This window comes from Penicillium oxalicum, chromosome V, assembly GCF_001723175.1.
Source record: "Penicillium oxalicum strain HP7-1 chromosome V, whole genome shotgun sequence".
Taxonomy (NCBI): Eukaryota; Fungi; Ascomycota; class Eurotiomycetes; order Eurotiales; family Aspergillaceae; genus Penicillium; species Penicillium oxalicum.
Genome location: NC_064654.1, coordinates 3335069 through 3355969, shown reverse-complemented (window position 1 = coordinate 3355969; position 20901 = coordinate 3335069). Strand labels below are relative to the sequence as shown.

Genomic DNA, 20901 nt, shown 5'->3' with positions numbered 1-20901 from the left:
AATGTGCGAACCTTTGCCAAGAAACACCGACCAGATATACACAAGACACCGGTCGTGGCCCGCCAGAAGTATATAAAAGTCACATGAGTGTCTTAATAGTACAGATGATCACTGGATGTAGTGATCGCATAAAAATGAAGGTCGACTAGTAAAAACCATAACATTATTTAGGTTCATGGTGCATATTCAGATTCTGACTCGTCCTCCTCCTCATCGTCTTCCTCATTTTCTTGCCCGTCCCCCGAGACCAAGATGTCGTCGTCGCTGTCAACAGTCAGAGGCGCTGCGCGTTTCCGACGATCTTGATCATGCTGTTCAACAATCAAATCATTGTCGGCAGCCGCCTCAGCTTCCTCGCCCGGCAACAAGAACCCGCCACCGTGATCGAGCGCATTATGAGAACTTTGATGCTCAAAGTCATCCTCATGTTCCGGAAAGTCAACATCCGGCTCGAGTTCAGGCTCGTCGGGCTCAAGTTTCCCTTTCTTCCGCGCGGCGAAAGGATTAGAGGCATCACGCTCACGATCGTGCGTTGCATCGAATGCGCCGTACTCTTCCTGTACGCGCTCCGTGATCCGCAGACCAAAGAGAAATTTGCGCCATGTTTGCAGAATACGTTTCTCGGCTTTGAGTTCTTCTCGTTTCCGCTTCTCCTCGGCGTCAATTCTCCATGCATCGCGGAGGAGATCTTCGTTCTCGGCGGCGATGACCACACCTTGGATCACGGGGACGGCCATCTTGGAGCCAAATTCGAATCCGGTGACGGCTTCTGCATAGTCGATGCCGAGTTTCTTGCATATACGCACTGTGCCCGGTAGGGGGACGTGGGCTGCACCTCTGGGGACCATGGTCGGTACGAAGCAGTCGATGTTGCCATAATCGTTCTTCGGGATGCGGCCGTCGACGATGGGGGGAGGAATGATAAATTCTGTCTGATCACGGGAGTAAAGTCCCTGCGTGGGTTTTTCGCCGGTCTCACGTTGCAGCTCATCTACCTCGCGCTTGCGGCGCAGGGTGACGGATCGGATGGGTACTCTTTTCAACGGCACGGAGCCGGGCAGAATCTGTCGGCCTTCTTTGTGCCAACTTTCCGCGGACATGCACTTGACCACGTCCGCTCTACGATATACCGGCTCCTGCTTGGCCTTGGCTCCTTTCCCAGACGTGAACATTCGCACGGGCTCTGCCCCGGGAACGAGGGCTTCTTCGCGACGCAGGAATCTTTCCAGGATGAACTCGGGGGACTGGCGAAGGCTTTGTAATGTGTCCGTGGTCTGGTCAAGCTTTTTTCTTTCGGGCTGCTTCCGCTGTAGGTCCTTGGTGTCCTCGATCTCGTCGACTTTTGTTCGTTTCTCTTGTGGTCGTGTATACGGACGCATAACCACTCGAAACCAGTCGAATTCATGATACAGGCCTCGACGACGACCCGGGAGTGGAATCTTCTCAACGGGCATCCGGAATCCCTTCGTCTTGCCCGGCCATGTCCGTCTTTTGAGGTATCGAGTCGTCACATCCTTGGCTGAGCCGTCAGCCGCGTGCGCAACCACGTAGCAGATGACCTGCTTTGCGCGATCAGCTTTGACCCCGCGTGGTTCGAAGGCGGCCTGTAACTCGGGCGTCGGAGCGATGGGATTTGAGAGAACGAGCGGATCGACTGGGATAATCTCGTGGGTGACCGGAGATGCAACCTCGGCCCAGTAGATTGGAAAAGGCATGTCCTGATCGTATTGAGATTGTCTTTTCTTGGGCGCGGTGCGTTCACCCTCTTCGTCTGAATCGTCATCCGAGTCTCCCAAGTCGTCCTCTGCGGGCGTCACGCTTGCCTTAGTTCCGGTCTTTGAGGAGCCGTTGTAGGTTTCCGCTTTGGTCCAGCCAAAGCCCAAAGGCTGCAAACTCCCGACCAGCCTTGCTTCAATCTTCAAGGCTCGAAGGAGCGCGGTGAAGAGCTGGGCTCCGAGATCTCTAGAACCCTGCATCCGCTCGGCCGCCGCCCGAAACTCGTCCTTGTTCGCAATGCGCTCGCCATGGCGTTCGGGGTCATGTTCCTCGTTTCGGAATTCCTTGATCACCGCTTCCACAGCTGGTATGGGACGATATCCATGCTTCCGTAATCCAGGCGCGGTGATGCGAAATTGTTTCCTCCAGTACGCGACCAAGATCTTCAGCAGGCCGATGATGGGGTCACCGCGACTCATGTCTGGCTGACCTGGCTCCAGCCTCTGGGAGTCCTCGCCCCAATCTTTGTTCTTGCGGGCCGGCTTCCCGTTCTTCTTATTCTTCTTTCCCTTGGCGGGCTGCGGCTTTGGTTCTGGAAGTTCCAAGCCCGAGGCGACTCGCCATTTCTTGATTTCTTTCTGGATCCCCTCGGGAAGCTTCTTCAGCAGAATCGCGTGGACCTTTTCGTCATTGCTCCAGGCATTCCGAATGGCATTGTGGAAGAGCAGGCACTGGACGTGCATGCAATGGGACTGGATGCGGATTTGGCGCTCAATCTTGCTGGGGCCTTTCTTTCCGTCTCCGAGATCCGGCACCTCCTGCTGCTCATGGGGGTTCAAGGTCAACTCCAAATCTTGCAATTCTGGCTGAGGTCCAGTCACGACGGGTGTGGTCGCGCTGGTCGAGTCGGGATCGATGGCGTCTTCCCAATCAATGTCCTCTTCCTCGTCCTCTTCCTCCTCGTCGTTGTCATCTTCATCGTTGTTGTCGTGATTGTCTGCCTTGCTTCGTTGGAGACCATCCGGAGTGTCTAGACCGCTCTCGGGTGCATCACTCAACGACGACAGATCCGAGTCAGAATTATCTACGACGGGGGCCGCCGTGGGTAATTTTGCTCGGGCCTGGCGCTTGGCTGGGGGCGGGTCGGCCGAGGAATTGCGCTTGCGGGAGACGAAGGGCGGCATGCGCGAGATTCACTGACACGTCCGTAGAAGGAATTTGGTGTACACAACAACACACAGTGATCATGTCAAATCGAACGAGATCACTCAATTGTTGGAGTTTCCTTCTGGTCAAATTACAGGAATGCAAGCTGGATGTTGGGCGTGTGAATGGACCCCGTTCGCGCGGAATGAGGATGATGCAACTCCCGGAGGAAAGCGCGGCGGATCCAAATGACGCTATCGGCGGATGCCGAGGTGTGCAGCCCGGCGCTGAAAGTGCACCGAGTGGCCGCTGGAGTTTAAATGGCGGGCGATCGATACATTGTAAATCGATCGGCACAGTTATCACGATTTGTTGAACCACCAACCATCTCGTCACATTTGGTAGGTTGATCTCTCCGTCATATGAGAGCCTCTGGTCTCTGCAGCGGCTTGTCCAGTCTTGCGATCTGCGGAGATCTAGTCCTTCAAGTCCCCGCCTCGTTATTCTCATATTGACCTGTGCCATTTGCATCCAGTCATCTTCACAGTAGCTTCCATTTAACACACTGCCTCGCCTCCGAAGTAGCGTACCTGCGATGGAGGCTGTCAAGCGATTCTTCTCCTCCCCACGCTTCGCCGTCGCGGGCGCCAGCAACGACCCGGCCAAATTTGGATATAAAAGTACATCTCCCCCCCCCCCCCCCGGCTCTCCTCCCCAAAATGGCCACTTTCTTCCATCCTTGTAAAGAGCTATCATGTCTATCCAGTCCCCCTTCTGCACGCTCATGCTGACCCATAATTTGGTAATGCGACAGTCCTCGCCTGGTACCACCAGCACTCACTGCCGGTGACTCCCTTGAACCCACGCGCTGCGCAGATCACTCTCCCCTCCCGTGCGTACGACACCGTCTCCTCGCCGAGCAAGCTGGCCTCGCCCACCCAGACCTCTCTGTCCGTGGTCACGCCTCCTCCCGTCACCCTTCAGGTCCTGCAGGAAGCGCATTCCGTCGGCATCCCAGCGGTGTGGCTGCAACCCGGTACCTTTGACGACCGGGTGCTGGAATACGCCCGAGGGCACTTTTCAGCAGTCATTGCGGGCGACGGAGGCGCCGGCAGTGAAGGGTGGTGCGTACTGGTGGATGGAGAGGAGGGATTGGAAGCGGTTGGAGTGCAGTGGACTAGCCAGCGACTGTGATGGGAAGATGGATAGAGACGGTGCACGATCCTTGTTTTTCTTTTCTTTTCTCCATTCACTGAATCCACATGGGTGGCAGCGTGGGCGAGGGAAGCCATCGAGGGTGAACAAGATCCTTGGTGGGATTGGGCGACCATTCTCCGAGTCGCCTTTTCATCGCCAGGAGGGAGCCGGGATAGAGAAGCAGGCCGAGAGAGGGACATGCATTTGACGTGAGGGGGTCCAGTCGCTATTCAGCAAGATTGGAGTCCAGGATGGAACTTTTCCTTTTCCTGGTCTTCTTTTTATCTTTCGTACCAATAAGAACTGGTGAAATGGATCCATTGGTGTTGACCGAATGTGTGAAGTTGTCCCATCGATCCAGTCACCATGAGCAGAGGAGACGACTGGAGAAAACATGAACCGTGGAGGAAGACTGCCTTCATCGGAGAAGGTCCCCCTGTACATGCGTAGACGATTAAAGGGACTCGCCTGTGATTCACGTGCTCGTGATTGTTGTTTGTTTTGGTCCTTCGCTTTTCTTTTTCTCCATCTCATCCCTCTTGAGGACCGTTGAGTCGACCGCCAGCTCGCGGATTCTTGTATTGTTCCTTTCTGCTCGACCCCCTGCGAGAGGAGTAGGATCTATGATCCAGTGTTGACTGTCAACTGTCGTGGATCCTCTGATCTCGTATCTCGTATCTCGTCGATACGAAGACAGCAGATAGTCCTGCTATCGACCATCAACGTGAAGTATCTACGGTCGAGTATCGGGTACCAAGTACATTGCTTCGCTACTCGGTCACCTCGCGGACCCCAAGTCACAGTGACCGACTCGATGGAGCCCCGGACGAGATTGGACCCAATCGAGAGCGTGTGGGTGCTCGTCTCCGTCTCCGCACGGCTGTTGACCCAACCGGCGCCCGCGGGTCCAACTGCTGCCGTTGCTCCTCGTCGCTCTCGACCGGACTCTCGCTCGACGGCTGAATCCACCGCATCCACTTCATCCACACCCGACCGACTTTCCCCAGCCTCGTCTCTTTTGCTCTGGACTCGCGTGCGGCCCTCCGCCGTCCGAGCTTTTTTTTTCCTCGTCGACGTGGTCTCGCGACTTTGGGGGTCCTCGCAGAGCCCAGTCTTTGCTTTGCTGCATCCTGACCTCTCCCAACGGGGTTGCGGCGCTCATTCCATCGTCAGATCTCATCCTCCGCCGCCGACACATTCTTCAACATCGTCAGTGCCGCTCATCATGCCGGACATGCCTGCCCTCTTTCATCATACGGCCTCCCCGCCCCAAGTCGATCTTGCCAGCGCCAATTCACAATTCTTCCAAGTGCCCGTGTCTGCATCAGCATCCTCCTCCCTCTATTCTCTTTCGATCAGTCGCAAGCGACCGCGTCGGGATGCCGAAAAGTTGACTGCCACGTTCGAGGCCTCGTCCGAGGTTGCGTCCGCATCTTTGTTCCTCCAGCCCAATCATCCGCACACCTCGATTGCGCACGATCAACGGCTGCGTGCGCTGGAACTGGACTATCGCCCTAACCGATATCGCGAGTCGTTCCTCCCACCCTCGTTGGCCAATAGCGTCGACTCGATCGATCCCGATTCCCTCGGAACGAGCCGCAAGCGCACTCGCCGAGACTCCCTCCTCACATCGCCCGGCCCAGAAACGGACAGGCCTGAGAGCGGCCCCATCGGCTGGGGCCGGACGGTGATCAACGTGGTGGGCAAAGTCTTGGATTTGTGTTGGTCGGGGGCGTTTCGGGGCTTCTACGCTGGCGGAGGGCCAGGGTACGATTTGCCAACAGGGTCCCCATCCCGACACCCCACGAGCTGGGAGAGAGAGCCTCCAGTGTCGAGCGAGAATGAGAAGGAGCGCTTTTTCCCGTCCCCGATACCGGGCCAATACCCGGAGGAAGATATCGACCGCAGCTGGGTGGTGATCCCTGCAGCAACGGCCGACTCCTGCGTCAACGACTTGGCCCCTAGTCCCTCTATCAGGGCTCGTCGTGTGCATCAAGCCTCAAGCCCTCGACGTCGACCGGCGGTCATGCCCAAGTTACAGAAGCGATCCTCCATATCCAGGGGTCCTGCCACCCCGACCAAAAATCCTAGTCTGCCCTCGCCACGATTACGCGAAGGACCGGACTCGGCGGAGATGAAACGCGTGGCGGCGCAGATCCGTCGACGGGAGCGGGAGGAAGATGCCAGCATCAAAAGGCTGAATCGTCAGCTCCAAGCAATGATCAGAGAGGGGAAAGAGGCCTTGGGGTCGACCGTTGAAGTGGAGGACTTGGACATGGACTTTGACTGATCGGTCTGTTCAATCCATCTTTCTACGGCACCTTTCCCATCTCCTTCCTCTTGCTTCTCCCGTTTTTTTGTCTTCTTCTCTTGTTCTTTTCTTTTTCTCTCTTCGATGGTCCATTTTTCTGGACCTGATGGTTTTTGGCGCTTTGGCGACAAAATGCCATGCTTTCCTTCCAGATGGTGTCATGACTTTTATTGTGCCATGTCCATTTTACGATTCGATACCCTCGCTGCCTCCATGATCTCTGTGATCCACTCGGGGCAGTCGACACGTCTTTTACGACCTAATGACGTTGAACGTGACCGATTTCTATTGTTTCCTCTTCGCTTGTCTCTATTACGTCTTGCGCTGTTCGTCGGTATATTTTGATCGGACATGTGCGCAGTGCGGAAGCGCTAAGATTGAAGTACAAAAATAAGCTAATGAAATTGTCTTTTCACGAACTGAGTTTTTGTTCTGTGGTTGGAGACGATCCTTAAAAGTGGCAAATTAATAAAGTCCTGGTCAAGGCATGCATTGAGAAAAGAGGTAAGCACACTAGAGTGAGGCGATAAAACTCGACATCTATCGTAACGTCAGGATGTCCCGTCCGCCGACCCCAAAAGAACCAAACGTGGCCAACGACTCCCCCCTTACTCGGTGGTGTAGAATACCACCTGATTTATCAAGAACACGAAGCCTATTTTCACTGAAGCCCACCAGGACCCAGCATCTTGGTCACTTTGCCCAGCACGCCGCCGTTGAGGAGAACATCCGGCAGCGTGGCACCCTCGATATCGCCACGGGGTGCAACGGGAGCATCGCGACGAACGGTCATCTAACAAAGGACGAGAAAAGGGTTAGCTCTTCGATAATTCCATCAGGACAAAGATTGGGACTGTGCAAGGGATCTCAGTCTTTTTTTAACTCACCGGGAAGAGGCCAACGCCGTGCTGGGAGTTGCCCATCAAAGCGCCCAATCCGCTCTCCTTGAACAGCTCACGAAGCGGGTTCTTAGAATCCTTCTTGTCGTCTTTGGCTGGGGCCTGTGCGGCATCTTTACTCTTCTCGTCGTGGGTCTTGTCTTGTTGGGTCCCAGACTTGGCATTGGCACTGGCCTTGGACGCGGCTTGCTGCTTCTCCTTGGCGAGTTCCTGGGGGGACTTGAGGAGGTCGAGGAAGTCACGGCGGACCTGTTCGATGAATGTCAGCTGGGTTCTTGACCAATATCTGGATCGTCACGATTACTGCCAGCGAGGCCAACGCGTGACGGTGGGGGGATAGTCAAGCACTTACGGCACCTGCAGCGGCCGAGGCAGCATCGGCGAGGTCGAAGGTGGGCTCGGTCTTCTGGACAACGTCCTCGGCGAGGTTGTAAACTGGGTCGTATTGGCTAGTTGCGGTTTCATCGCCACGCTTAGAAACTGGACCAGCAGGAGCCTTCTTCTTGTTCTACACGAGGGTCAGTTATCATTTAAAAGTCTCGACTGCGAGACTCTCGACACACAAAAGGGACTCACGCCAATAAGGTCACCGATGATGGGAAGTGAGTTGATCTTCTGGGTGAGATCACTGTTCAGATCACGTCGCACATTAGCCGCAGCAGATGCCGAGTCTGCCAGGTTGTATGTCGGCTCCATCTTGGTGGTAATATCTTCGGCGAGGTTGTACACGGGATCATATTGACTGTTCTTGGAGTTCCCGTCTCGCTTGGCAGCAGCAGCAGCATTTTGCTTCTTGTTCTGCGAAGGATATGATGAGTATACAATTTGTCTGCGATCAGAGGGCGACTTGCTAAATTTGTACTCACCCCGATGATGTCACCAATGATGGGTAGTGAATTAATCTTGTTGGTCAGGTCGCTGTTGAGATCACGGCCAAAGATCTCGGCCTCGCTCTCCATCGCGTCTTGTCCAGCTTCTTGACCCATCTTCTTCAGCTCCGGAGCAGACACAGCGGGCGTCGAACTTCCATCGCCAGTAGGCTTTTTGGTGTTCTGCTTGTCTTTCTTCTTCTGTTGATTGTCTCGTCAGCACGGAAGAACTCTCATCTATCATATTTTGTGGAAGGAGAATGGCTTCGTAGCCTCTCACATACATTCAACAGTTCACCCAAGACAGGGAGATTGCTCAATTCACTGGTCAATGATCGAACGACAATTTCATCGGCCGATGCGCTACGCTTCTGTATTTTGAATGTCGTGTTAGCTTTTTCGCAACTCCCCCCCCCCCCTCCGTCTCCGGTATCATCGGCATCAGTTCGACGTACCGAGCCAGCGAGCATAGACCCAACAATAGGTACGTTCTCCAAAATGTTTGCGTTATGTTTTCTTGCGTCTTGTGCCCCCTCGGTGCGTTGCGCAGTCTTCTCTCCCAGCTTGTCAGTTGCTTGTTTCTCCAGTTGAGAATAAGCTTGACCAACCAAGTCATTCATCGCTCCACCGGAGCCGGCACCGAGAAGATTTCCCGACCCGTCGCGACGCATGGGCTGAGTGGCAGCCATATCCAATGCGTTGCGCTGCAGCGGGGCTGCAATACTCACGGCTGCAAAGAGCGTGAGCGCGTACGTAGTCTTCACCATGGTGATGGTTTGAGAGGGTCGCTCTTCCAATGAAGACCCGTGATGTAATAAAAGATAGTGAGCGCCGGTAGGATCGGCGAGGAAACAGGATATAGAGTATAGGGGAAATGAACACCCAAATGAAGGCTGTAGGAACAAAAATACTAAAAGAATGAATGGGATTCAAAAAAGACAGTAAAGCATGGCCCATCCGCGGGCTCGGGGAACCAACTTGTCTTTATAAATCCTTGCCACAACCCCCATGCATTCTCCGTATTCACGCTCATTCTGCTTTCAAGGGGCGGTGGACACGGGAGGGAAACAGAAAGGTTTGAGTGTATCCATGCCTCGAGCTGTGGATGGGTACGGACCAGCAGACAGGCAGGCGGGCACAATGTTTCACTGTCAACAAACCCCTTTCCGAGGAATGCACCGAGACTTCCATGATGGTTGAAAAGATCGAGCTGTCTTGGTTACCCGGTCCCACTGCAGGAATGTTTTGATGCTTGGCTTGCTTATTCCTCTCCTGCGACTGACACTGAGGGATGTGTCGATGCAAGGGGTAACAAGGGAACCGCCACTGGTGCACGAACAAGACGTCGGCACTTCCTGTCCCCGGAAGGTATCAACGAGGAGCGAGGGCGAGTCGCAGTGAGACAGCCACTTTCATCATCTCTGCATACGATGAGATAAACGCAAAGACGGGCATGCATTCTACCCGCTTGAGCTGTCTCGGGTGCAAGATGTGTGTAGGCACTGCACATGAGGAATTTCTTCATGTTGCTTCCTGTTTGACGACAAATACTCGATTATTTCGCGTGATCTATGGCGCACAAGTGCTCCCATATTTCTCGTTGCTGAAGTCGTCACTCATACCGCCTCGTTCTCGTACTCGATGCCTCGGATCTTGTACACGAGTCGAAGACCTTCTCAGCCTACATTGTCCTGGACCCGTAGATTGTCACATATCCACTTGCATCCATATCTTTGTACCCGCCGCCTTTTTGACACCGGGCTCTCTTTCCTTGCAGAAGTCACTCATGCAATCCAGTTGCTGAAACGGATGAAAGACGAGAGGGGCATCCATGTCTGATTGTGACGGTTTAAGGTTTTCCGAGTAATGCTCTGATCACCAGTGTAGTTCTAGTCAGCAGATCCCTTCGTGTCGCATGTTTCGATTGCTGGAATCCGTATTTTGCAGTGGACTGAGGTGCCTCCTCATTCTAGAGCCGGCTCATCCCTTTGGGCGATCACGTGGAGGCGTAGCCCTTGTCGTCTGTGAGCGTGGCAGTCACTTCAGTGGGTGTTGCGAGGGTGCACGATCATGCAGATTATTCATGACATCTTGAACTCGGCCTCCGGAGCGGTATGGGTCTGAGACTGCGAGTCTTGGCAAGGTACGACATACTCAAATCAACTTCACCAGATGTACTGTACTGGCCTTGGACCATTCGGGTGAGTGCAAGCCTGGACTAGCCATGCAGATCAACAATCAAATGTAACCACCATGAGACTCCAGGGCCGAGAATTTGAATACCGAAACTCAAGTAGAGACATCCTTCCGATGCTGTGATATGATTCTGCGTGTTGTGCATGGTTTCCGGTCTCCTCGGATATATGAGGTATTTCCACCTGAAGTTGCCTGTTTCCTTCCACCAGCTACGTAGAACTTCCATTCGTCGAACAGGACAATGGGCGTGCCTCCGTGCACCTACCTAGTGGGTAGGTAGGTAGGTAGGTAGGTAGAGACAGACAGAACCCTTGAAGGGCCAAAGCGAGAGTCTTCCACCTACCTCGGACAGTTCCATACCAATCGGGATCGACAGGAGGTCAAGTCCAGTTCTGGCCGGTTCCTGTAAAATCAACCCAATCAATGATCTAGCACGGGTATTGCAGTCAGCCCGATCAATACGATTGCATGTCCACCTGGACATCTATTTTGTTTGGCTTTCATGGAACTGTTCGTTCGGAATTATGGACTCTTTTCCAACCCTCATACACCAAGCTATAGACGGCCAGCGTGTTGGGCCCATCACGTCTAAAAGCTCAGTGGCAGCATCAGTATATATTCACCCGGCGGCATGGCTACAAGCTTGTATTCCGAGATCAACTTACCCTACAAGAAGCAATAAATCTACCTCATGGATAGGGACAAAGGATTAACCACGGCCCATTTACGCAGCAAAACATTTCAGCAATCCATAGTGATCCACAGGAAGCCGAAGCGGCCACTGGCACGGTGACCCCAAAGCATCGCTATTTACGGACTTCATATCGCACAACTAGGCTCTAACTTTTCATGAACCGGCCAACTGGCCTAGTGGTAAGGCATCCGTTTCCGGTGCGGGAGATCGTAGGTTCGAATCCTGCGTTGGTCGTTTTTTGCGTTCGAATCTCGCATCTCAAAATTTGATCTTGATTCTGTAAATTTTTGTTGTGCTCTGCGTGTGTGATTTGGATTTTTTGTGGTGTGTTTTGGTGGGGTGGTATGATGTGGGGACCCGGGTGGGTCCAAAGACAGGGGACGGCCAGCAGCCAGGGGAAAGCAACAACAAAAAGGAGATCAAAAATGAAAAGCGACCAACGCAGGATTCGAACCTACGATCTCCCGCACCGGAAACGGATGCCTTACCACTAGGCCAGTTGGCCGACTGACATGGAAGGAATCGCGGATAAATGATATACATACTGATAAGCAGTATGAGATCATCTCGTCTCACTCGACAACCATGTGGCAGTATACAGGATGAACTCCTTGTGGGTATCTCAAGATAGTTTCCGCATATCTGGGCAAGGGAGATCAACGGCTTTCTGAAATCAAGATAGTGGCCTCGTGACAAGGTGATGTCCTGCATGATCGGCTTGGCAAGTACGAAAAATCTTTTGTCCCAGTAGACATGCGCTATTTGTGTTTCGGTTGTTCATCACTTCGTGAGGTTTGATGCTGGCCAAGGTAAGAATACTTTCAGGGTGGCTTATATGTGAAGGTGGCGCGAGGTCGTCAATTAATCTACTAGATATCGATATGTGTATTCCAGATGGTTGCCGAATCAAAGGATATCTTGGACTTTATTCATTATGTTGCAGGCGTACACAAAATCACCCTCTTCTCATCGAGAGACGTTCTATACGAGCCGAATTTCTCGCCGAGCGAATCTCCCAGTCCGATGTGATTGTGATATGGTCCCGAGCCCGCTCACTGAAGCACTTGGTGAGGGGGGCATGGTGATGGTCACCATTGGAGTGGGCCGGCCGTCTGCGGGTAAACCCAAGACGATGGTGGTCTCTCGATTTTCCAATAGGATTGGACTCGTGGCAACAGCATCGAGCGGCGGAGAGAAGGCAGTTGTTTGAAAGATCCTTCCTGCAGCCGGCGATAACAGGGGTAAACATGAGGAGAGGAGACCCAAGGCGAGAACCACGGTCGATAGGAGGGATATACGAGTATAGTCGAATGTGAGGTCTTGAGGGTTGATATCGAGTCCGATTTTGATCCGAATCGCAGATATGATGATCATGCTAGGTGGGCGAGTGAGTATGCCTCCAAGGAGTAAATAGTGATTGCGAACATGATGGGGGGGCGGGGAGGGATGGTACCTCGAGGCAAGAACATAGATACACGCTACCACAATCTCTTGTGCCGTCGTAAGTACTGCGTTCCGAAGAATGAGGATAGATGACGCGACCACGAATCCATTGAGTATGACCTCGGTAATGGATGTGCCCATGAGTAGCATCTGAAGCTCACTCCGATGTCTGTCGAGATAGGCCAGCTTGTGGGGTGCATACACAATGGCCGTGGCGACTAAACTGGCCATCCACAGCGCGATGCATAGACATAGTTGCAGGTGAATTGGCCATCTGACAAAGAAGCGAGGGTACCTCTGGAGGAAGTGATGAAGAACGGCGACTTGAATCAAACAAACAGCTGTAATTCGTAGCAAATCGCTTGTACAAATGAGCTGCACGTGGTTAGCCTCAATTGGACTCTCTCTCCCCCCCCCTCTCTCTCCCCTTTGCACATACTTGAATCAGGTAATGCATGTTCGTAGAGCTGCCGAGCTGAATAGATTCTGATGTATGGAGACCGGCTCCACAAAGCAAGACCAAGAAGATTTCAAGGAAATAGCGGCCAGTAACGAGGACCTGACGCAGAACTGTCAGCCTCCCCGAGCCAAACCAAGAAGTACTCGTAAGATACTCCATGCCCGTTCTTTATATAAATTACTTGGAAGAACACTCACCATCGCCGCAACAATGAGCCAGTCATTAAATTGCAAAGAGTCCAATCGCAAGTGCCGGGACCATACTCGCAAACAAACCGCGACAAGTCCAAGAACAAGAAACACCGTTTGCACTGCGATATCGGCCACGCCCAAGCTATTGTGTGCAAGCTCAGGGACCTGGATCCCCGTGGAAGATGCCATCACCGAAAAGAACGACTGGGGCTGTTGAAAGAGAGAGCATACCCGGAGGACCTATACCGTTCAGGCAGATAGCTCATATTATAACCCACGACGACCAGCACCAAGGTCCTGTACGATATCGACAAGATTCCAAGAAGGGAAAACCCAGAGCGGGGCCATGCATTAAGGTAGAGATGCTAGAAACGAGCATCCGTGGGAGACCCTTGTATCTCGATCTCGGCGCAGAAGCCGCGCTTGGTGGCACGAAACCGTCGAGGTTGCAGTCTGCGAGGGATTTCCGTCTCTTTCCTTTATTTTATTTCATTTTATTTTATATATATATATATGTATATATATTTTAGCAATGTCCATTCAAGCCCCGCCCTAGTCGCATTTTGGTAGGCAGCCCTTTTTCTTGCCCATTCTCTCTTTGTGTTTTCCCACTTATTGACTTCTCATGTTCTGGAACTGAGATCCACGCAAACCGTGTGGAGGGCGGGCTAAAGACGGACGGCCGCTTGTCGATGAGACTAAACATCGGCAGGACGGCATATCCACTTTTGACTCTGCCTGATACATCCGCGTGTCACAAGGCTGCAGGGATTGTTTGAGACGGCCTGCGCATTGGCCACAGTGAGGCCCGCATAGCGATCTGGACTAACAAAACGCCCTGAAATCTTAGCATAATGGATGGACGGATGTAGTACATTCTACCGAGTCTAGTGCATTTAAACCCCGGAAATGACCCGACGGATACGTACCGAGAAAACCAGCACGGCGCAAGACCTTTATTCGTCTTTTAGCTACGGCTCCGCGCATGTGTTTGAGACCCTTGAAAGCTGAGATTCGGACCACTCGAAGCCAGGAAGATGGTAGTGGGAGGACCCGTCGCACTGCAAATGAAATATTACATCGCTATCAAGGCGCTTGCATCTTAGTGCGGGTGGCCTTGACGTGCCTGACGATCGTCCCAGAAGGCCACGTGCAAGGTGACCAGACGACTCCAGTCCCGAGAGAGCTATCTACAAAAGCTCGCTTCGCAGTAGTGCTCATCCTCAACAACGGCGTCAGTGCCCAATTCAGCAAGGCGCGGATTCTCTTGTAGGTCTCTCTTTAGGTCCCCTGCATTGACTCAAATTTGAGTCGAGATCATCCCTGAGACTGAAGAGGCGAGTCGATCCTGCAGGCGAGCCGAGACCTGCTCGGATCTGAAATGCCGCATTCCAAGTGGAGCGCCTGCCGCTTCGATGTGCAGAGCCAGGGCAAAATACGAAGCCAAATACTCCGAAGGCAAGCAACGGTGATGCAATATTATTCATGGGCAGTGATGGAAAGGCTTTGGGCCCCCAATGAATGGGTCAGTCTGGAATTGGATATTCAGGTACTTTTGCACTTTTCTCGTCCCAGTCATTGAGCTCGTAGACTGTGTAGGGTGTGCTCATATTTTTATCCCCTTTTGCCTTTTGCTGCTTGATCAATCATGGGCCATACCAACTCCCACGCATAGCCTCCTCACACAATTGTGACCTGCTCACATCCGTCCGAGCAATTCAAGTGCTCTTCTTCTGAGCCTCTCGCTCAGCCTTGCGCAAAGCACGCTTGCGGATGGCGACGTGCATGGCGCCATTCTGAGAAACAACGAACTTGTTGAAGGGAGAAGTGACCGAGGTGAGGAACCAAGCCATGATGCCGTGGCTCCAGTAGGGAGAGGAGCTGTATGCGTATGAAGAGGTGCCACCGCTGCGACCGATCTTGGACAGCACCGCCCGGACAAAGGCTCGCGGGGTGGGGATGGTCGCCGACGCCCGGCGGATCTTGGACATGGCAGAGGTGATCAAGTAAGCCTGGACCAGCTCCACCTCGATGTTGTACGGAGCAAGCTCGTAGCCGAGAGCGGTCGACCATTGCTGAAGGAAGGCCTTGCTACCAGAGTAAGTGGCCAGCAGAGGGGTGGGAAGAAGTCCGCCAAAGGAACCCATGGTAAGGATCAGACCGCGACGGCGTTGCATCATGCCCGAGGCGACGAGCTGAGTGACGCGCAGGGTACCGTGGCAGTTGATGGTAATGATGTCTGTCATCTCCTTGGCCGAGGTCTGCACAAAGGGAACGGGGATCGAGTGACTTTGGCCGACATTGTTGATCAGGATGGACACGTCGAGATCGGAGACGAGAGCGCCCAGGGCCTGGAAGTCCTCGTCGGCGTTGCGAGAGAAGTCCATCGCCAGAATCTTGGTTTCGACATTGGGGAACTTGGTGGAGATTTCCTCGGCCAGCGTGACCAACTTCGATTCGGTGCGCGATACCAGCACCACGTTGAACTTGGCGCGAGCCAACTGCAGCGCGAATTCCTTTCCGAGACCGTCGGAGGCGCCAGTCACGACCGCCCAGCTTCCCGGGGGACCGAAGGAGCGAAGCTGTACGGGTTAGGTAGAAATAAGCTTTGATTCCTCAAGTGACACTGACAGCGTTCCATTGATCAAGATGACTTACCGGCTTTCCAGGAAGCACAAACAGGCTGAGCAGCACTCGCACGAACGACCAGACCTTCGATGCGACAACGAGGCCACCAATGCCCAGCAACAGCAGCGCACCGATGCTAGGCAGGCCCGGCGCAAGATGGTCGGGCCACTGAGAAAGACATTGTGTGTATTTGGTCAAATCCATGATGCACTTCTCCGATAGAGGGCAGGAAGTGAGGTCGCGTGGAGAGATGGAGGGGCGGGGAGGAATGAAAGAGATAAATAATCACTCTGTTCGGAGAAAAGAAAAAAAAAGGTGACAGGTGCACGCTTGTTGGGGACCTCGGGATGGATCTGGACGCCAAGAGGCCCAAACATGATCAGCTCTCTCACGAGCCTCCTGAACTCCGTCCGCCTGCCAGAATTTCGACCTTCGAAACTCTTCTCCTCGATCACGATCGTTGGTCTCCAAACATAAACCTTTCTTTTCTCCTTCTTCTTCTTCTTCTTCTTTTTTTTCCAAGAAAAAAAATGGAGCAATTGCTGTCTTATCTTCCCCCATTTGAGGGCCTGCTCCCCAAATGGCTCGTCTTTGTAAGATCTCGTGGATTGCCCAGCATCCCACCTGGATTACTACTACCTTGAAAGTTCTGGCTAATCCCATCTATTTCCATTCCACAGGTCTCCATGGTCTCCGCCATCAATAGTCTGCAGGCCTACTGCTCCACCGATTACACCTCCAAGCTATACACCAATGGTACCATTGCGCTCGACTCTCTCTCCGGTCGTACATTTGGCACCTGGACCTTCCTCTCGGCCGTGATTCGCATGACCGCCGCCTATAACATCGACTCGCCCATCGCCTACGATCTGGCTCTCTGGACCTACGGCATTGCTTTGACACACTTCACTCTTGAGCTGATTGTCGGCAACGCATCGCTCCGTGGTCGCTTCTTGAATCCGTTGATTGTTGCGTCTGGGTCGTTGGCCTGGATGTTTTCACAGCGACAGGCTTATTTGAATCTCTGAGCTATTGGGAGTTTTGGAATGGGGGTTCAATTGAATTATTGGGATACTTTTTAAACATGATCGACAATCTCGAGAACTGCCCCTCGAGACAAGCAAATCAAATTCAAAAAGCAGAGACATGGGAGTTTCCAAAAAAACAAGTCTAATCCGCTGGAACCCGTGCGGTTGAAAGTTAGATGAAAATGTTTCCTCCTAAATATTGCTAATGTACCCGGCTCACACCGTTTAACCTGTTGTCCCGATAAACAGGCAATTGTCCCCCATAGCCTATCAAAGCTTAGCTCGATCCCTTTGCAGGAGAGTGTCGTGAACCAGTCCAGCTGCCTTTTCAGCGCAGCTCCATGAGGTTTGGTATCCGAACCCGCCATGGCCGTAGTTGTGCACGATCTTCACCCCGTTCACTTGATCCTTTTCAATCCGCACTCCATCAGTTCGACCCGGGCGCAGTCCAACTCCGTGTCTGATGATATCAAGGCCTTCCACGCCCTGTCCTGGTTTGACCAACCGCGGGTCGAGTTTGAGGGCTCGCTGCATGATTCTGTTCGCGAAATTGGGGTCAGGGAGAGGATCCCAGTTATTCTTCTGGTATGTTCCGCCAATGATCGTCCCGCCACCTATGCTGGATTAGCTTCCAATGCTGACACTCGCAGGTGGCCTGATACCAAAGCGGACGACTCACCTGCTGCTCTTGGGAAAATATAGGCCACCTCCTCTGGACCATCATCTGACCCGGAGATCGAGGTCATTGACCCGGGATCGTTGCGGACCATGATAATTTGACCGCGGATCGGATGGACCTGGTCGTCAGCAACACCGCCGAGCGTTCGAGAGCCCAGGCCGGTACAATTGACCACGACATCGGCCTTACTGCCCGAGTGGTGCGCGTCGGCCGCGTCGGCGATATGGGTCAAACTAGCCCGTTTGAAGACGCAGCCGTTTTTCATGCACTGGGTAACCAGCCATGGCAGGTAAATTGCCGGGTTGATACAGACAGACGTGAACCTTTGAGCGTTATCGATGCCCGGGGGGAGTTGGTCGGAAGGCAGGTTGCGGAACTGGTTCAGACTTGAATCAGCAGCTGTCGCCATCTCGGATTGCGCGTAGTCACCACTTGCTCACATACATCCGGCATGATATCTTTGAACCAAGGACTAGGCGATGTGAGCTCAGCCGCCCACTTTCCCGTGGCAGTGTCCTGATCTTTGCGACGGTTTTGGACCGTGGTCTCTGTGAGTGCCGATAGTCAGTTTGGACCATAACAGCGACTTTCCCATTCGATTGGGGCTCCGAGATTACCTTGAAAATGGACACCCGATTCGGGACTATGCTGAGCTAAATCGCGCAGCGCAGGCCAGGTGGCCTTCTCGTACTTGGCATTTTCGCTCCCCTTTGCACCCAGGCTGCGGAAGGTCAGATTGAAAGTCCCTCTAGGCTGTAAACCTGGAAACTCCGATTCACATACGGTAGATAACTGGCACCAGCCCACGGGGACGCATATTCGATGTCCGAGTCCCCTGGCATGTGTTTGGCAACGACTGTCACATCATTGGCCGAGTTCTTAGAAAGCAACAGGGCCGTGGTGAGGCCCGTAACCCCCGCGCTGTGACACTTTTTAGTCTTCACATTTGTTGGAGGGAAAAAGAACCGGGCAAATTATCAAGCCTCGTATCGATCCAGATGTGATTGCCTACCCGATGACCACAATTCTATTCGATGACATTGTTGAGGCGGAAAGGTGCAACCAAGAGGGTGAATGGGACTATAGCTCTTCTCTGTCCGCCGAGTGATCTGCAAGGGAGAACGGCTCAATGAGAGTGACGGTGGACGATTATGTCGAGGAATAAGCTAAAAGGAGACGGGTGTGGTGCAAGAAAAGTCAAATGAATGGCCCATGAGACTCGGAGCGAACCACAAATGTCACCTTCCCAGGCGGGGAACGCCTCGCTCGTCCGACAGAAAGAAGTGGCTGGAATAGCCGCCTGCAGCTGCAGGTAGTCAAGTCGCATCCATTAGTCTTTCAGCGACATACTGAGAGCCCCCGATCACAGAGGCGACCTTTCCGACCTCGGAATCTTGAAAATTATTTGAATCCTTCAGGTATTTCCGAATATACCACTATTCAATAGGTGGTACTAAGGAGGCCGTGCACCAGAGCGATTTAAAAGATCAGTAGCATATCCAATGGTGCCAAGAGTTATACATACACCGTCCACGGGCTCACGGCCCGATCGCCACAGGGCAGGCGCGGACGAGAGGGCGCCGAGAGAGTATCCATTCAACGTTCAATTGGAAGTCTGCCACGAAGGCGAATCCATCAATGTCACGTGGATTTTGACAAATTCCAAGCAAGGGCTTACTGAAGGCTCCAGGCGGCTTTGAGGTGACAATGCACCACGAGCTCTTTACCTAGTAATGAGGGCAGGCCGTTGGGGTTGATGGCCGTCCAAGGTTGGATCTGACGGTGGTATGCGATGGAATTCTTTATTGGACGGAATGTTCCCACCGGGCCAAGGAGGTCGTCCTTCCAATGACTTGTGCTGTCTAGTCGGGCCATGAAAGAGACGAATCCCTAAGATACGGGACAGGCACATAGAACAATGGGTAGATACAAATACACCGTGGAGTGTGTTGCAAGCTCACTTTTTGTGCCTAATATATATATACATGGTTGAATCGTCATCCTTGTCCATAATCGTCCCATGATTAAAATAAAAGAGTTGAAAAGAAGAGAAGGCCCAATTCAGGCATTTCGAGATTACTCCAACTTTTTGCGATAAAGCTCGCCTCCGCAGCCGCGAAGTCGGGCCGCTGCCTGCTCAGGTGTAATATCTCTCTGGGGCTCGGCCATCAGTTCGTAACCGACCAGGAACTTGCGGACGGTCGCGCTGCGCAGCAGAGGCGGGTAGAAGTGGAGATGCAGGTACGAGGCCTCCACCTCGTCATCCGTGCCCTCGAGAGGAGCTTGGTGAATCCCCATCGAGTAAGGGAAGTGAGTTTCAAAGAGGTTGTCGTACCGGCGGGTAATCTCGGCGATAGCTTCAGCCAAGAGGACCTTGTCAGCATCGGAGAGATCGACCAGCGCGCGCTTGTGCGTACGGCTGACAATCATGGTCTCGAAGGGCCAAGTGGCCCACCAAGGGCAGACGACAACGAAGCCCTCGTTCTCAAAGACGACCCGTTCTTGTTTGCGACTCTCCAGCGCGGCGTAGTCTTCCAGCATGTGGCTACCGTTGTGCTCCCGGCGGTAACGGCGGAGCTGCTCGAGCTCAGCAGCCGGCTCTTCAGGGAGGGTGCTGGTGGTCCAGACCTGGCCGTGAGGGTGGGGGTTTGAGCAGCCCATCGCGGCGCCCTTGTTCTCAAAGATCTGCATGTATCGGTATTGCTCCTTGGGTTTAGTAATGCTGGTGTTGGGGCCAGAGGGCTGCACATGGGTTGGGGGCGCATTCCCAACCAGCGGAGACTTGGGAGACAGGTGGGCCGTGTAAATCTCGGTCCAGGCGTTGATCACCGGGACAATCTCAGTTGCTGACAGATCGGCAAGGGTGAGGTTGTGTGCCGCAGAGAAGGTCAAGACGTAACATTTTCCAGTCACGGGCTCGGCCTTGAGGAAGCGCGATTCGAGTTCTATGCGCGATCAGTACATCGCCGTGACCCAGTGGAGGAGACATAGAAGTTCATCGGGGAGTTCGAACCGTCGCTGTTCGCGTCATCGTACGCGGCTTGCTCTTCCTTCACCGCGCTGTAGTCATTGACGAACACGAAGGTGCTGTCATACTTGGGGTTCACGTCGCCCTGAGCCCGCTTGTTCCCAGGGCAAAGGTAACATTCGGGGTCGTGGTGAGGAAGAGTGGTCTTGGATGGGCTTTCCTGCTGGCCTCTGGACAAGATCGGAAGAGGGTTGCGCAATCAGTTGCCGCACTTGTTTTTGTTTTCTCTCCTAGAGAAAGTCTATTTGCATCACAGCGCATAGAAGAGACTCACTGCCAGGGGCGCTTAGTTCGGTGCGGGGACACCAGAATGTGAGATCCCCGCAGAGGGTTGTAGCGACGGTGAGAAATGTCGTCCAGAACGTTGGCCATCTTGAGAGGTGTCGCGAATGCGGTCTGATCACTGTAGCTTGAAT

General features: G+C 53.3%; 9 protein-coding genes and 2 non-coding genes across 11 annotated transcripts; 4 read left to right on the top strand and 7 right to left on the bottom strand.

The window, feature by feature from the left end:
- Nucleotides 1-173: 173 nt before the first annotated feature.
- POX_e07178 (uncharacterized protein) lies at nucleotides 174-2900 on the bottom strand (the record flags this gene model as incomplete). The annotated part of the gene is made up of 1 exon (XM_050115987.1): nucleotides 174-2900. One exon carries the CDS (start codon nucleotides 2898-2900, stop codon nucleotides 174-176), a length of 2727 nt encoding a protein of 908 aa, XP_049968447.1.
- Nucleotides 2901-3457: 557 nt separating this feature from the next.
- POX_e07177 (uncharacterized protein) lies at nucleotides 3458-4056 on the top strand (the record flags this gene model as incomplete). The annotated part of the gene is made up of 2 exons (XM_050115986.1): nucleotides 3458-3542; nucleotides 3677-4056. The coding sequence occupies 2 exons, from the start codon at nucleotides 3458-3460 to the stop codon at nucleotides 4054-4056; spliced, it is 465 nt and encodes a 154-aa protein (XP_049968446.1).
- An 817-nt stretch (nucleotides 4057-4873) lies between these two features.
- POX_e07176 (uncharacterized protein) lies at nucleotides 4874-6349 on the top strand (the record flags this gene model as incomplete). The annotated part of the gene is made up of 1 exon (XM_050115985.1): nucleotides 4874-6349. The coding sequence occupies one exon, from the start codon at nucleotides 4874-4876 to the stop codon at nucleotides 6347-6349; it is 1476 nt and encodes a 491-aa protein (XP_049968445.1).
- Nucleotides 6350-7031: 682 nt separating this feature from the next.
- On the bottom strand, nucleotides 7032-8905 carry POX_e07175 (uncharacterized protein; the record flags this gene model as incomplete). The annotated part of the gene is made up of 7 exons (XM_050115984.1): nucleotides 7032-7163; nucleotides 7258-7518; nucleotides 7622-7777; nucleotides 7846-8067; nucleotides 8136-8339; nucleotides 8423-8509; nucleotides 8594-8905. The coding sequence occupies 7 exons, from the start codon at nucleotides 8903-8905 to the stop codon at nucleotides 7032-7034; spliced, it is 1374 nt and encodes a 457-aa protein (XP_049968444.1).
- A 2285-nt stretch (nucleotides 8906-11190) lies between these two features.
- On the top strand, nucleotides 11191-11262 carry POX_tR127. The gene has a single exon. It is a non-coding gene; the product is annotated as a tRNA-Arg (tRNA).
- Nucleotides 11263-11461: 199 nt separating this feature from the next.
- On the bottom strand, nucleotides 11462-11533 carry POX_tR124. The gene has a single exon. It is a non-coding gene; the product is annotated as a tRNA-Arg (tRNA).
- A 476-nt stretch (nucleotides 11534-12009) lies between these two features.
- On the bottom strand, nucleotides 12010-13311 carry POX_e07174 (uncharacterized protein; the record flags this gene model as incomplete). The annotated part of the gene is made up of 3 exons (XM_050115983.1): nucleotides 12010-12846; nucleotides 12911-13030; nucleotides 13129-13311. The coding sequence occupies 3 exons, from the start codon at nucleotides 13309-13311 to the stop codon at nucleotides 12010-12012; spliced, it is 1140 nt and encodes a 379-aa protein (XP_049968443.1).
- A 1529-nt stretch (nucleotides 13312-14840) lies between these two features.
- Nucleotides 14841-15954, bottom strand: POX_e07173 (Very-long-chain 3-oxoacyl-CoA reductase; the record flags this gene model as incomplete). The annotated part of the gene is made up of 2 exons (XM_050115982.1): nucleotides 14841-15704; nucleotides 15781-15954. The coding sequence occupies 2 exons, from the start codon at nucleotides 15952-15954 to the stop codon at nucleotides 14841-14843; spliced, it is 1038 nt and encodes a 345-aa protein (XP_049968442.1).
- Nucleotides 15955-16280: 326 nt separating this feature from the next.
- Nucleotides 16281-16778, top strand: POX_e07172 (Ergosterol biosynthetic protein 28; the record flags this gene model as incomplete). Its single annotated transcript, XM_050115981.1, has 2 exons — nucleotides 16281-16343; nucleotides 16431-16778. The coding sequence occupies 2 exons, from the start codon at nucleotides 16281-16283 to the stop codon at nucleotides 16776-16778; spliced, it is 411 nt and encodes a 136-aa protein (XP_049968441.1).
- Nucleotides 16779-17048: 270 nt separating this feature from the next.
- POX_e07171 (D-amino-acid oxidase) lies at nucleotides 17049-18498 on the bottom strand (the record flags this gene model as incomplete). The annotated part of the gene is made up of 6 exons (XM_050115980.1): nucleotides 17049-17392; nucleotides 17458-17833; nucleotides 17902-18005; nucleotides 18075-18178; nucleotides 18241-18378; nucleotides 18470-18498. The coding sequence occupies 6 exons, from the start codon at nucleotides 18496-18498 to the stop codon at nucleotides 17049-17051; spliced, it is 1095 nt and encodes a 364-aa protein (XP_049968440.1).
- A 1035-nt stretch (nucleotides 18499-19533) lies between these two features.
- POX_e07170 (Galactose-1-phosphate uridylyltransferase) lies at nucleotides 19534-20857 on the bottom strand (the record flags this gene model as incomplete). The annotated part of the gene is made up of 3 exons (XM_050115979.1): nucleotides 19534-20402; nucleotides 20471-20655; nucleotides 20760-20857. The coding sequence occupies 3 exons, from the start codon at nucleotides 20855-20857 to the stop codon at nucleotides 19534-19536; spliced, it is 1152 nt and encodes a 383-aa protein (XP_049968439.1).
- Nucleotides 20858-20901: the final 44 nt, after the last annotated feature.